The sequence below is a fragment of the Corvus kubaryi genome, unplaced genomic scaffold, assembly GCF_017639235.1.
Source record: "Corvus kubaryi isolate FWS band 111438036 unplaced genomic scaffold, C.kubaryi_AGA036_p1.0 74, whole genome shotgun sequence".
In the NCBI taxonomy this organism is placed as follows: domain Eukaryota; kingdom Metazoa; phylum Chordata; class Aves; order Passeriformes; family Corvidae; genus Corvus; species Corvus kubaryi.
The window spans coordinates 6,287,899-6,302,031 of record NW_024582061.1 but is presented as its reverse complement, the minus strand read 5'-3'; the positions used below and the strand labels follow the sequence as shown (position 1 = coordinate 6,302,031).

General features: G+C 45.3%; 1 protein-coding gene across 2 annotated transcripts; it reads left to right on the top strand.

The window, feature by feature from the left end:
• Window positions 1–1,362: 1,362 nt before the first annotated feature.
• On the top strand, window positions 1,363–12,576 carry FGFR1OP2 (FGFR1 oncogene partner 2). Of its 2 annotated transcripts, XM_042050478.1 has the most exons (6): window positions 1,365–1,480; window positions 4,355–4,491; window positions 5,623–5,740; window positions 6,639–6,781; window positions 9,775–9,888; window positions 10,235–12,576. In XM_042050478.1, the coding sequence occupies exons 1-6, from the start codon at window positions 1,477–1,479 to the stop codon at window positions 10,370–10,372; spliced, it is 654 nt and encodes a 217-aa protein (XP_041906412.1). In that variant the 5' UTR covers window positions 1,365–1,476; the 3' UTR covers window positions 10,373–12,576. The 2 variants fall into 2 exon arrangements, with proteins under 2 accessions (XP_041906413.1, XP_041906412.1); XM_042050479.1 differs by lacking the exon at window positions 9,775–9,888 and having other exon boundaries at window positions 1,363–1,480.
• Window positions 12,577–14,133: the final 1,557 nt, after the last annotated feature.

Genomic DNA, 14,133 nt, shown 5'->3' with positions numbered 1-14,133 from the left:
GAGGAGGAGGGACGAGGCCCGCGGGGCGCCCTAGACGGGGCCAGGCGCGGGCGCCTCCGGCCGGGCGCCCTCCATGTCCCTGCAGCGCTCTGCTCCCCCTCCTCGGGCGGCTCGGCGGGGAGCGCGGGGCCCGGGTCCGGCCTGCGCGCCCGGCGCCCGCGGGGGTGGGAGAGGCGGCCGGAGCCCCCCCCGCTCCGCCCACCCCTGAGCCCGCGGGGGCCCCGCGCGGCCGCGGGCGCCGCAGGGACCGCGGCTCCCCCGGGGGGAGCGCCCGGCCCCTGTCCGCACCTCCCCGGGCCACAGCGCCCGGCCGGGATCACTCGCCCGACATGCCGAGGCCGGTGCCGGCCCCACTCCCGTTGCCGCTCCCGACCCCGATCCCGCGTTGGGCGCGGACGCCCCGCCCGTCCCTGCGCTCCCTGCACGGCTCGGGGGAGGAGCCCGCGATCTCGCGAGAGCACGGGACGCCCTGTGGGAGGGCCTGGCCGAGGCCGCCGTGTTCTCGCGAGATCTGCGGGTGAGGCACGCACAGGGAGGGGCGGCAGGTCTGTGTGTTATTCCAGGTTGCGTGGGAATTCTGCGTTCAAATATGCGGAGAGCAGGAGGTGGAGCATTCCCGCAGAAGGCTCCTCGATCATCGAAACGTCACACTATTTATACATTTTAAGAAACAGAAGCATCAGCGTTCATGGGCTTCAAGTTATGTAATTTGTCTGTTAATGAGTACCCAGCCCCGTTCGCTGCGTGTCTCTGGCTTCTCACGCACATGAGTGCGCAGCCGGAGCTCTCACCAGTTGAGTCTGGGGTTTGTTTCTGGTAGGGGGTGGGTGACTGCGATCGCCGGCATGAACCTTCCCGCAGTTACTGCTCATTCCTGCGGACTTCACTCCTGATAGCTCTCAGCCACACAGCCCGTTCATTTTCAGACTGCCTCCCTTTTTTTGTGAAATATGAGACAAGCATTCGATCATAGAATCACACAATGCCCTCCCTGGCTTGGGAAGGATCCTAAAGCCCATCCAGTTCCAACCCCCTGCCATGGGGTTCCACTATCCCAGCTTGCTCCGAGCCCCACCCAGCCTGGCCTTGGACACTGCCAGGGATGGGGCAGCCACAGCTTCTCTGGGCAACCTGTGCCAGGGCCTCACCACACTCACAGGGGACAATTTCTTCCTCATATCCAATCTAAACCTACTCACAATGCAATTGCTTAATCCTAAATGTCCCGCTAGAGCTGCTGATGTACACTTTAACACAAACCCCGAGGTTTGGCTCCAAGCCCGGCTCACACCTGCAGGCCTCGGGACTTATACGAGGGCGGGGCGTCCTCTCGCGAGAGCGGCGCGCGGCCGGTGCCGCCCCCACCCCACGGCGCCCCCTGGCGGGGACGGGACGCGCCGCCCGCCGCTGCCGCCGCCATTTGACACCGGTCGGGGCCGGTCCGGGCTGACCCCCGGCGCGGCCGGAGCCCCGGGCATGAGTGAGTTCCGGGAGGGGATCGGGAGCTCGGCGGGGGGGCGCCGCTGGGCGATCGGGAGCGCGGCCGGACTCGCGTTGGGACGCCCCAGGGCCGGGGCGCCGTGAGGGGCGTAAAGGAGGAGGACGCCCCTTGCCCCCGCCTCAGACCCGCGGGCCGGAGCGGGCCGGGGACCCCTCACGTGTCTCGGCTCGCGGCGGTGTCACGACAGGCACCGGTGTCGCGCCTCAGCGTCGCGATGTCGCCGCGTTTTGGGGGGAGGAGGCGACGCTTCCCGCGGTGACACTGCCGGGACGCCCCTGCCACACCGGGAGTGCGGAGGGGACACCCCGGGATCTGTCACAGCGGGAGCGCGGCGGGGACATCCCCGGGATGCTCCTGTCACGCCGGGACCTTTGCACCAGCCTAAATTCCTTGGAATTCCTTGGAAATTGCATTCTGGCTCAGCGCTGCCAAACTGGTGACTGTGGTAACAAAACCCACAAGCCGTGGGAAACGGTGGCTTCCAGTAAGGATGGAAAGAAAGAGGCAGAAAATTAGAAGGCGGCTGTGGTCGCACAGAGATCTTAATTCTTTGGCGTTATTTTTTGGTTTTAATTTGGTAATGATGCCATTAGTAAATAGCAGGAAGTGACAGGCGATGAGTGTGTAGTAGGAGTGTTGCTGGGGTGAGTTGTTGCTCTGCTACCTGTTGACAAGATTGCACTAACAAGCATCTGTGCAGCTGGGCATCTCTGGTAGGGCAGGGCTCAGGAATCATTAACTTCAGTTCCCATAGTCATGCTCATAAAAAATAATACATGATAAGAATTTGCTTAAATCAAGTATATTTGAATAACTGGGGTTTTCCAACCCGCTAAATGTCCAGGCTAGCTCACAGATTTAGCTCAGTTCCAGGATCAGGCAAAGGTTTTGTTTCCCACAGGCAGCCAGAGAGCACTTTAAGTTTGAAGGATTAGGACCACTGTCTTGCCCAAAAGGTACCATAGCCAGGATTTAGGACCGATGTGAATTACCGTGATGCAAATAATGATTCTGCTTTTTGAGGTACAAATGCTGCCTGAAAACTGGAGCTGGGCCCTGGCCTGACTGGGGACAGTGACTGCAGAATTTGTGGGGCTGCATTCCACACGTCTTTCCCAGCACATTCCCTGGGAAAAGGGACATCAGTGGCTTTGCCACAAATCAGCTTCTTTTTCTTTGGTGTGGTTGGGCTGGGGAAAAAAATGAGAACGTGCATATGTTAAACATACACTGTTTAAAAATGTATATGGATGCAGACAAACTGTCAGAGGTGTTAAGTGCATTGTAGTCTGAATGCCAAAAGTATTCCCAGCTCATGGAGAGGCCTCAGAGGCTTTGTTTATACTGGCCAGAGAATTCCTGGACTGTGAGCTGAGTTAAAGGCTGCTCTTCAGCAGCTCCATGGATCTCACTAAGTCAATTTCTGTAGCAGTTCAGCCAGTTAGTGTGGAAGGTCATCTTTTGTCTGGGATATTTCTGTAAGAAATCTGACTGGAGGGAGGAGCAAGGAAAACAGATCCCTAAAAACAATGCAGTCTGATTCTTTTGCATGTCATATTTGAAAGCCCTCAAACTGCTAAGTCAGGCTGAATAAATTAACTACCCGTGATAACACAGCAGTCTGCTGAAGACCTTGATACCTCAAATACATCATATGGAAAGTTAAATGAAAATTCTGCCTGATAAACAGGATTGTTTTCTAATGCTAATGCTTTTGATAGCACATGAATCCCAGAAAACAAAGGTTAAATGTGTAGTGTTTGAAATATCCTTCCTTCTACTACTTACCTGAGACAGGGGCAAAAGGTCAGTTGAGGCGAATTTGAGGAGTTTTTTAAGCTTGGCTTAAAGGTCCTGGGCTATGATTCGTAAAGGTGCCTGAGAAAGTCAGAAAATCAACTTGATTTTTTTTTTCCACATAGCTGAGGAAAGACTCAATAATCTTTAATGCTTACAAAAATCTTTACTTTCACAAATGGCCTAGCTAAGAAATAGATATAGTTGATTCTTTCTGTACCTCAGAACATTTCCTAAACCAAATAGTAAGCCTGATGTCAACAAGGCCCATAAATCTCATAAACCTCTATCCCTGCTGTTTGATTGCTGAAATCTGTTCAAGAAGCTTAAATAGATTTCCTTTTCAGTAGGACGAGTCCAAGGTTTCTTAAAAGAAAATAAAAACTTAGGCTGAAAATCTTGGTCTTGAAACTTAATCTATCAAGCATGAATATGAAAAAATGTAGTGTAAAGGTCAGTATTGTTGGCAGTAGGCACAAGCATTTTGCAAGTTTGGCAGTTCCGGCAATCCATAATTCCTGTAAATAAGTACTGCAGTTAGAAGGCTGGTGTTTAAAGGATGCAGTTGGTTCTTTTCCTTAGCTGAGCTACTGTCTTTCTCCATGCTGTTGAAAATGTCACAATTCCATTCCATGCAGTGATGTTCATGTTCATTTATAGACATGAACAAAACACAAGCCTTTCATCTTCTGAGCTTTCCCTGAGCAATTTTCTCGACTCTGTAAGTTTGAGCTGCTCCTTCTCTGCTGATTTAAGTCATCAGAATCTTCCAGGCCACTGTAATCCTTCAGCATTTTCTTCTGTGCTGGATTTATACCTCAGTTATCCTGAATTATGGCTGTTAGGAGAGCACATTTAAAGAAAAAGTAGCATTAAAAAATGAGTGAGTTCATGTAATATTCTTTCCCTTTCTATATCACTCTGCCAGAAGCACGTGCACTGCCCAGCTTTCCTGTGTTCAGTACCCTGCCTCTGGCAGCTGCTCTGTCCCCACGGTAGCTGTGCTGTGTGGCAGAGGTGCTGTGGTGCCAACGCAGGTGCCTTTGTTGTGTTCAGAAATGAGCTGCACGATCGAGAAGGCGCTGGCGGACGCGAAGGCGCTGGTGGAGCGGCTGAGGGAACACGACAGCGCGGCCGAGGCGCTCATCGAGCAGACCACGGCGCTCAACAAGCGGGTGGAAGCCATGAAACAGGTCTGCTCTCCAGCCCTTCTTGCTCCTGGGAATAACAGCATTTACATCCTCCGGGTGCTTCAGTGCAGCGCAGAAGGAGCATGCTGTTGGGTTAATCCTGTAATGCACACTTGGTGTTTTTGTTAGAGGTGTGGCTCTCATCTAAAAATAGCTTGTTTATATAGTTGGAGCCTGTGAAAAAAGTTTTCACAGTTACTGCGGCTTAAATATTGAAAACAAGCATTTATTTGAAGAACACTGGTAGAAACAGACTTGGTATCTTACAAACCACTCTGTGGTGTCTCTTGGTTTGCTCTCCGGTGCCATACTACACATTTCCATTAATTTCAACATATCTATTTAATCGTACAGAGGCTCTGTCATGTTTTCTTCTGTACAGAATACTTTGTCTTTGCAGTGTCTCCTTTTATTTCCAAATAGCCTCTTGGGCTTTTTTGTGCTCATTTCTACTCTGATGTTAAGATGCTCGAGGCATGTTGTTAGATTGAGTGTGACTTTGACAAGAGAACTCCTGGGAAAATGTAAAGATGTCTTGTGACTTTCCATATGGGAGTTCATCCTGTCACTTTAGTGAACCCAAGATATGTTAATGGGCCTATAAAATAAAACCCTGCATGAAATTTAGCCCTGTAAAACTAGTCATGCAGAGGCTTCATGGCTTCAGATCAAGGGTGTTACATTTCCCCATCTATTGGGAGTCAGGATCTATTGACTCGGGCCTGAGTGACTTGTACCCACACAGCCTTGTGGTTTAAGGTTTTGGGAAGCCACAGTAAATGTCAAGAGGTTTGTACCTCATGGTTTGTCTTTACCACATCTCTATGAGTTTTAAATTACCTGATGGTGAACTTGGCCTGCATTAACTGAAGGTTAAATAGTATCCACTACACACATCTAAGATATGAAACTTGTTTAAAAACAAAGGTGATGCTTTTGTGTCTCTAAAGGACAGGATGTGTGCAACGCTCTCTGGTGTGTGTGTTTGATATTATTATTTAAAAGAAAGCATTGTCTTCCTGGTTACAGACTCTGAGTGACAGTAGAACTGGTGCTTTGTGACCTGCTGAGTAATGCCTGCCCTTGGTTAATCAAATATGCTGTGCCTTGTTGGTTTGTTTTTGTAATAACCAGTACCAGGAAGAAGTCCAAGAGCTCAATGAAGTAGCAAGACATCGCCCTCGGTCTACTCTAGTGATGGGTATCCAGCAGGAAAACAGACAGATTAGGGAATTGCAACAGGAAAACAAAGGTAAAACATGAATATTCTGTCATTTTCAAGCTCCAGCCTGTACCACTGGAGATAGACTTTTACCACTGATCTTCTTTCAAAACATAGCTGTAGAGGAAATTTTTTCTTCTAATTTCAATTTGTCAGTTTAACTGATCATAATACAATTCAAGAGTCCTAAAGTCCAACCTTTGGGACTGATGAACAAAAAGAGAGATTTGGGAAAAATTACTTTTTTCGGTCCTTACCTAATGTCCAGCACAAGTGAGGAGATAAATAGAACTTAATTCTGCAATATAGGGATCTGTTCGAAGAAACGTTTAACCACTGCTGAAAATAATAAGAGCGGTCAGGACAAGTTATGGTATAAGTACAGAAGTATGAATTCCTTCTGGAATTCTGTACACTAGGAATGCACTGTTTCTCCTGGAAAGCCTTAGGTATTCTAACAGCTCCATTCAGCAAGAGATTCAGTGATCTCGATTCAGATGAGTCTTGCCTCAAGATGAGTCTTCCCTCAGGGTTATTTATCCTTTCACTCAGTATATTTTGAACAGAAGCATTTTTCAACTCTGGTTTTACCAAGCTGCAGATTAAAACAGATCTGTGAATTCCTGCCTGCCTTTTGTACAGTGTAGCTTGTAGTGGTTGGGGTAAAGCCACACTGCAGATGGCTTTTGTCAGCCAGAGGGACTGAACACAAAGTCACACTAACAAAAGACTGTTTGTTACTGACCAGGAATTGTCCCAGGCTGGTCACCATCAAAACCATTTGCAGAGCCTCTGTCGATTTTATGGTGCAGGGAGAGGGGACACTCAATTACAGGCTTATTTCTGTTTTCTCAGGGTGAAATACTTGTGCATTTTGATTTGCTTCTTTGTGTCAAAGTCTTAAATGCATTTTAAATTCTGTTGGCAGAACTGCGCACATCTCTCGAAGAGCACCAGTCTGCTCTGGAACTCATCATGAGCAAGTACAGAGAACAGATGTTTAGGTTGCTTATGGCGAGCAAAAAGGATGATCCAAGTATAATAATGAAGTTAAAAGAGCAGCATTCCAAGGTAATAACTTCATTGATGTTTTTTGCTTTGTTTTTCATTTACACCTTAGTTTGTAGTGGATCAATTCAAAGCTCACTTCATGTCAATTTTTGTGTCATTGTACAAGTCCTAGTTTCTGTAATCCACTCCATGCAACTGAACAGGAAACTATCAGTTGAATAAGTCAACTTTACCAGCTTCTCATTTATTGAAACTTTCAACAGGTAGCATTTCACTACTGTGTTTGCTTAATTTACTTTTGCTTCACTTCCATCTTTAAGGCAACTGCCACGTTACACTGCCAGAGGTTACTAATATTCAGAGTTTTAGACCAGCTTTAACTTATGCTTGTGACACCAACAAATAATTAGTAAACCTGTGCTTACAGAGAGTAGGAGGAACAAGCTTTTTAAATTCAATATTCAAATATTTTTTCCCTAAATATTGTAAATAATTTTTAAAAATTAAAAGTCCTTTTGACCATTGAATAATTGGATGAAGCAGGAAACAAAAGTATATGTTCAGTTATTCAGTGGTCAAAAGGACTTTTAAATTTTGGGGGAATTCATATTCTGGGTCACTAACAGATCCAAACAGGAGCTTTTCAGCAAAGTATTACATGTCATTGAAAATGTAACATAATCATTAGAGCAATGCAGCTGTGTAGACATAAGTTCTAAGTGTTTAGTAACCTTTGACCACAGCTAACTTAAGTTTGCAAAGCAAAGTTAGGGTCTGCTTACTGGGAAGACAAAATTTAAGAATTTGATTCTTTCTTGCCTGCTTACAACATCCTAAGTGTGTAATTAGTGCCCTTGGTATGAAAAAAATTATTGGATTAGAACTGTATCTTTAACATAAAATCTTGAAAAATGACAGGTATAGATGATTTTCAACAGAAGTTACCTCAGAATATGGTATAGCATCTGCTCCAGCTTCAGGAGAAGCAACACAAGAGGGTAAAATTAAATCCATCCTGAAATGGACTGTAATAGTTCATTTAGGAGCACTTCAATGGAAAAACAAGAAAAAGAAACTAAAAAGAAAAAATAACGTCTCGTGGTATAATTGGAACAGGAGATTTAGGCTTCAACATTTTCATTAAACCTCTTCCTACATGAATGCCTGATGAAAAAGATATATCACCCTTACCCTGATACTTAGGATTTCTGGAATGTCATTATTTATTCCTTAGCTCAGGCTTCATACTCAGGAAGACTGAACAGTCTTGAAGCACTTTTTAAATACTTCTCTCTTGTTAAGTAAAAAATCCATTATAGTCCAGGAGTTAAGCTCCCTGTTCCCAGTAATGCTGTTTTCCCAAGTGCCAGCTGTTATTTTAGTGCCTGTTTACAGATTATTACAAGGTCATTGATTGCTGCAGATCAAGAAGCACCTCCTTGAAACAGAACAACAATTAATTTTGATAGCATTGTTTGCAAGAGAAAAGGGTGTGTTGGTAATAGTGACCCTGATCTAAGTGTGCTGCTTGAATTTGCTCAGCTGAAACAAGGCCCTAAAATGGGTGTGGCCCCTTTTTGGTTTTTATCTCTTCGGAGAGAAAAAAACCCAACATGTACAAAAGAAGGGAGGGAGAGACACAGAGGCTTTCACTTTCATTGCACTCTTTGGTTTTACCCCATCTAAGTTTTCCATGTGTGCCTTCCAGAGGAAAGCCTTCTAGTTTTGTGTTAGGATCTGACCTAACATCAATGACCTTGGAACAGGCCCAAAGTTGTATTGATCCAGAGCCTACATGAGCTGGGAATGCAGGAAGTAGGGAGGACAGCAGTATATCTGAAACCCACAGCTCCTACCCAGTCCTTCTCAAGGGTACATCCTTGCCTGACCACAGCTTCCTGTCAAGCTAAATTTGTGAGTTCTTAAAAAAAAAAAAAAGTTTCATGTCATCACCTGCACTGGAAACTGAGAAGAAAATAAAGATTTACAACAAGTTCTTCCCCGCCCCCTCACATTGAGAGTAGGCATTTAACAACTGCTAAATTATAGCTGGGGCAGTTGGAATGGCAGGGAGGAAAGGGCTGATGTTTGTTTTAGTAAAGGGTATTTGTTTTGGTCAGGTAAGTGTATGATTCCAAGTGAGGCAGTTCTTTGTGCTAGTTTAAAAGCAAGCTGATCATCTGCCAGCTATGTAGACCTCCCATCAAATTCATCATTTAAAGGTGGGATTTAGCTGTAGCCTCTACTGTCCTTCATTTGAGCCCTCCTGTCCTGCTTTTCCTGATAATAGCCAATAAATATTGTGGATTTTGTCCAAAGGCCAGGTCAGGCACAACTAGACTGGCATCACAGCAGAGTTGGAATAAAAGACAGGTTGAAAAATAAAAGCTGCTGGAAATACCATTAAACTGTCTGGCTTAACTGAGCAGCAGTGAATACCAGAGTGGCACAGGCTCCTCATGTAGCATTGCAGGGAAAGGCAGCAGTGACCCTTCTTTCTGAACCTCTGAAGTCCAGAGCCCAGATAAGCTGGAGTTGGAGGTGGATCCAAGCAAAAGAATCTAAACTAGAAAGTGGAGGACAGGTTTGAGTTTTGTAACATACGACATTGTAAGGATGACCACTGCACCTACTCTTTTTTAGCAAAAAATGTCTATCCATGGGCTAGTACTGGAGATCAGGTTTCAGACAACTGGAATATGGCTTTCCCTGCTGTTCTCCAGAATAACACACATCCGTTCCTGCTGCACAGTCCCTGCTGCCTGGGCAGGGCAGGCATGGCACCAACTTGCAGCCATCTGGAGGCTGAGGATCACAGTTGGTTAAGCTTATATCAAATCCCAGTGAGAGGGATCACTGTGGGGCAAACCAGGTTTATTTAAATAACCAAGACCACTGTGGCTGCCCACACAGGAAAGTTAGAGAGAATTTGTTTTCCACAATTGAGGTCTGTGTTAAAAAAAGTCACAGCAGTTAAATCACATTGAATGCTTTGCTTTTTTTAATAATGCAGAAAATATATTACTAAGATATTACTAAATATTGTATCTCAGGAGCTGCAAGTGCATGTGGACCAAATTACAGAGATGGCAGCAGTAATGAGAAAAGCCATTGAGGTGGATGAAAGGCATGGCTGCAAAGAGCAGGAGCGCATCACCCAGCTTGAGGTGAGGAGAAAGCTGCAGGGGCACCGATATTAAAGGGAGTAAAGATCCTCCCAGGTGTTTCATGGAGTTATTGTCCCAATCACTCACTGCTGTTGTGTTACCCTTGCTTTGCTGGAGGAGGGGAAGTACCACTACAGCTTCATGTCAAGGAGGGGATGCTTAAAGCCCATCCAAGAGAGCAGGAGCGTCACAAACCTCATTTGCTCCCTTGGAGAAGATGATACAGCACAGATTTCAAATCAGTGTTTTACTCCTTATGCATTAGTTTGGAGTAGAGGGGAGGTTTTAAGTTACCCTGATTTCTTTCTGGAGTCCTATTAATGCATTTCTCTCTCTCTGGTTTTAGCAAGAAAACAAAGGCTTGAGAGAAATTCTTCAAATCACTAGAGAATCATTTCTGAACCTGAAGAAAGAGGATGCATCAGAGAGCACGTCCCTGTCAGGATTAGTGACAAGCAGTGATCTGAGCCTGAGGAAAAGCTAAGGACTCTGGGAATCAGCAAGCTTCAGTTGCACACTTAAACCAATGGAGCATCAGGGGGCACTGGTCAAGCACTTGTTACTGAATAGGGCACCAGCAAGAGAATGCATCCAACTCCAGCTCAGTGGCTTTTATACTGTGTGACATAAATTCAGCTGGTATTCTGCAATACCCTCAGTGACAGATTGATTGCCATAGATCTAACCTCAGTAGGAAATGGATTAATGCACTTGCTGAATTGCAAATTCTTTTTATATGAACTTGTTTTACAGATAAAAGGTGAGATTTCAAGTAATTTATATAAATTATTGCTCATGCAAAGTTCAGTGCACCTCTTAGATAATAAAGGTAAGATTTCAAGTCTGATCTCTGCCTTAGAAAGTAGTAACTTATGAATATGCTTTGTGCATGATCCACATAGCATTTTTTCCTTTTGTTTTGGTTTTAATAAATTCTCATTTTGCAACAAACCTCTTTGATGGGAGGGGCAACACGTAAGGATTTCTGTCATTTAGCCTTGGGGTATCCCTTTCAAATACAAGGCCAATTTTTAAACATGAGGAATGCTGTCCATCAATAGTTTGGAATTTTTAAATGAAACGAGATTCTTTAAAATATGCACACTGAATTGTATTGTGAGAACATGGAAAGAGCTATTCCCACTTTGTTGTTCTCAGCAACACAGGTAGCAATACAATTCTGCCTCAGCCTTTACGTTCAGGAGAAGAAATCCAGCTCAGTTCTCTGTCAGTGAGAAGCCACAAGAGTCCCTTGTCTTTCTTCTCCAATTGCCTGCCCAAACTTCCTAAGTGAGGAATGGCAACTGGAAAGCACCCAAGCAGTGGCAGCAGAAAGGGGGGGGGTGGGGGTGGAGGAAGGAGGAAGCAGCTTCATGGCAGAGTTGGCAGCCTGCAATTAATACTCCTAATTTTCCTTTCTCCAGTACTAACTAGTCATCAAGAAGGTTTTAAAGTGAGTTAAGCAGAGTGAAAGCTGTCAGCTACAGAAAACTGTGGAACTACAGCTGCCACCCACAGTTTAACATTCTGGCTGTTCAATAACCCACCAAGCAACATGAGCTGAGCTATCCTGAAATCAGCTACCACTTAGTCAAGTTTGATTTTCAGTGACAACAACACAGAAGGAACCAAGCATCCAACGCTTCCCAGCGTGCCAGCTTCAGTGCAGCTTTCTGTGCACCACCACAGCTTCCCTGAGCTCAAGGTAAATGTTCCACAGGCCTAAGGGGGAGCTTTCAGCATCACTGGGCTCACTTAGGAGCAGCTCAGTACCTTTGTCCTGTTCTCTCTGTTGCTGCTCCTTCCTGTGATGCTTTTAAGAGGAAAAAAGTTAGAAAGGAGGATTAGCAGGCAGTAAATGCTTGTTCTCAGTGAATTAATGCGTGTGCTGAAAGGACAGGTAAATCAGGTCTCCCCATTCTCACAGCCCGCTTTAGAAATGGAGAAGCTGCTGCTAGGCTTCTTGCTGGGCTTAAGAACACACTGAGGACATTCACATCCATGGAAAAAAATTATGGCCATTTCCAGACTTGTGAAACAGCCTAGGGGAAATTCTGGGGGAACATTTTAGCTCAAGCACAAAATATTCTTGTCTGCTTTTATATTATCTGTAAAGCCTCACCAGTGCTTCTCTAATTTAGATTTTGCATTTTTGCTGTGGCTTGCAAGCTGCTGACTTACCAAAAGCAACATCTTTTTTCAGTGGAGTGTTCTGTTATTGCAAACTCACAAGGAATTTTGGGTTCAGTTGTTGAAAATCTTGTTTCTAGAAGCATCTTTTCAGCCATGCACTGGTGTCAAGAGGCATTTCTATCCATTTGATGCTGAATTCAGCTTCATGGCTGACTTCTGGTTTGGCTTCTGAATACAGAAGAGGGTTGTTGTTCTGTGGCAGTACTTTGAGGTTGCTCTATTATGAAATGATGCTTGATTAGTGTTTATTTTTGTAAATTAAACAAAAATGTGACTTAATTTATCTACTCCTAGTCTTCACATTTGATATATCTCCCCTTTCATTCCCCTGCCCTGATCACTTTAGGATTTTAAAGAGCCTTCACAGTGTGTGGAGTGACTATTTTTCATTGCATACCTGTTATTTTTGTAATGCAGATGGCTTGAAAAGGATTTATGGCTAGAATTGTGTACTGTACAGTAAACTTATTTTGTCAATAAAGTTGACTGAAAACATGGATGTCTCCATGATTAAAGCAAGATACTGGGTCTGAGATGAGCCTTATTGGCAACACAGGATAAAAGGAAAGGTAACCCAAACTGTTCTATGTGGCAGCTGTTCAGCTGAGGGCAGACTGAAACTAAATTGGGCTGGTTTGTACAACTAAAAGCTTTAAAAAGCCTTGACTTTTTAACAAGCACGTGGGATTAGAAGGTTGGTAAAATACAGAACTAATGGCACTGTTTTCATGCAGAGTTGCATGTAGTGAGATCCCTGTGTAAATACCCAAGCCATTACATTGGCTTAGGGAGTTTCCTTAAACACTTTTTCTGGTTAAAAGAGGAATTTCCAAGTCTGCTGTTTGAGTATAAAACTTGCACTTGTTCTTTTTGGAGATCCTGGAGTCTGAGTGTCCGTGGCACGACCGGTGGTCACTTTGGCCAGGAGAGCACTGTGGTGCTGCTCACAGCATGAGGGCAGAGGGAAGGTGAGACCTTAAAGCTCATCCAGTGCCATTCCCTGTCATGGGCAGGGACACCTTCCACTATCCCAGCTTGCTCCAAGCCCCGTCCAACCTGGCCTTGAACAGTGCCTGGGCTGGGGCAGCCACAGCTTCTCCAGACAAGTATTTTGTAATTTTTATCAGTTTTGTGATAATCAGCTGCACACACCTGTTATCCAGCCAAGCTGATAAGGCAGCAGAAGTCAACTAAATGCACGGGATGCTGTGTGCAAAACTACAAGTCATTCCTTTGCTTATGGACCATTTAGCCCAAGGAGGGCTGAACAGGAACTGTATGTGAGGAGGGACTGAGTTCCTGCTGCCTGCAACCACCTTCCTTTTCCCAGACATTGGGAGCCAGTGTGGCCCTTGTATCAGAGATTATCATTATTTCCCACATTCAGAAAAAACCTCACCTGACATCTGCCTTAACCAAGTGCCCAGCAAGGAGAGAAACACTTCATCATTGCAGTCTTGGAAGAAGCACGTGCTGGCAGCACTGCTCAGGCACCAGCCATGAACAGGCACAGGGGAAACCCACCAACTCCAGCTGCAGTCTCTTCCCTTTCCCAAGGTGAAGGTTTACTTTTTTGAAGAACAGCAGACAGTGATTTCCCTGCAGTGTTCTCAGCACCAGAAGTCTCCCAATCCATACACCTGAGGCTGGCTCTTCCAGCAGTGAGCAGCAGTAGAGCTGGTTTTGAGAAGTCAGTTCTGGGAAGCTCAAACAACACAGCACACCAATGGATGTGGCGTGATCAGCGCCTTCCCTTTTCCAACACTACATTCAGGAACATCGTAAACAAATTATTAAATGACTCATCATCTGCAACTCATTACATTCCTGGCTAAGCAATCAGCAGTTCCCTCCTACTATTGTCTATCTGTGCTTCTTCGCTTCCTGGGTATTGCTTTCCCCCTCACCTTCAGCATTCAGGAAAAAAAAATTGAATCCAGCTCATTTTGAGCATATTAGATAATCTGTTGTTTCACCAGATAAGATGGAAAAGTTGGAACTGGTGCTTCTTCTGATGAGGCAGCCTTTTGAAGACCCAGTTCTGAAGCAGGC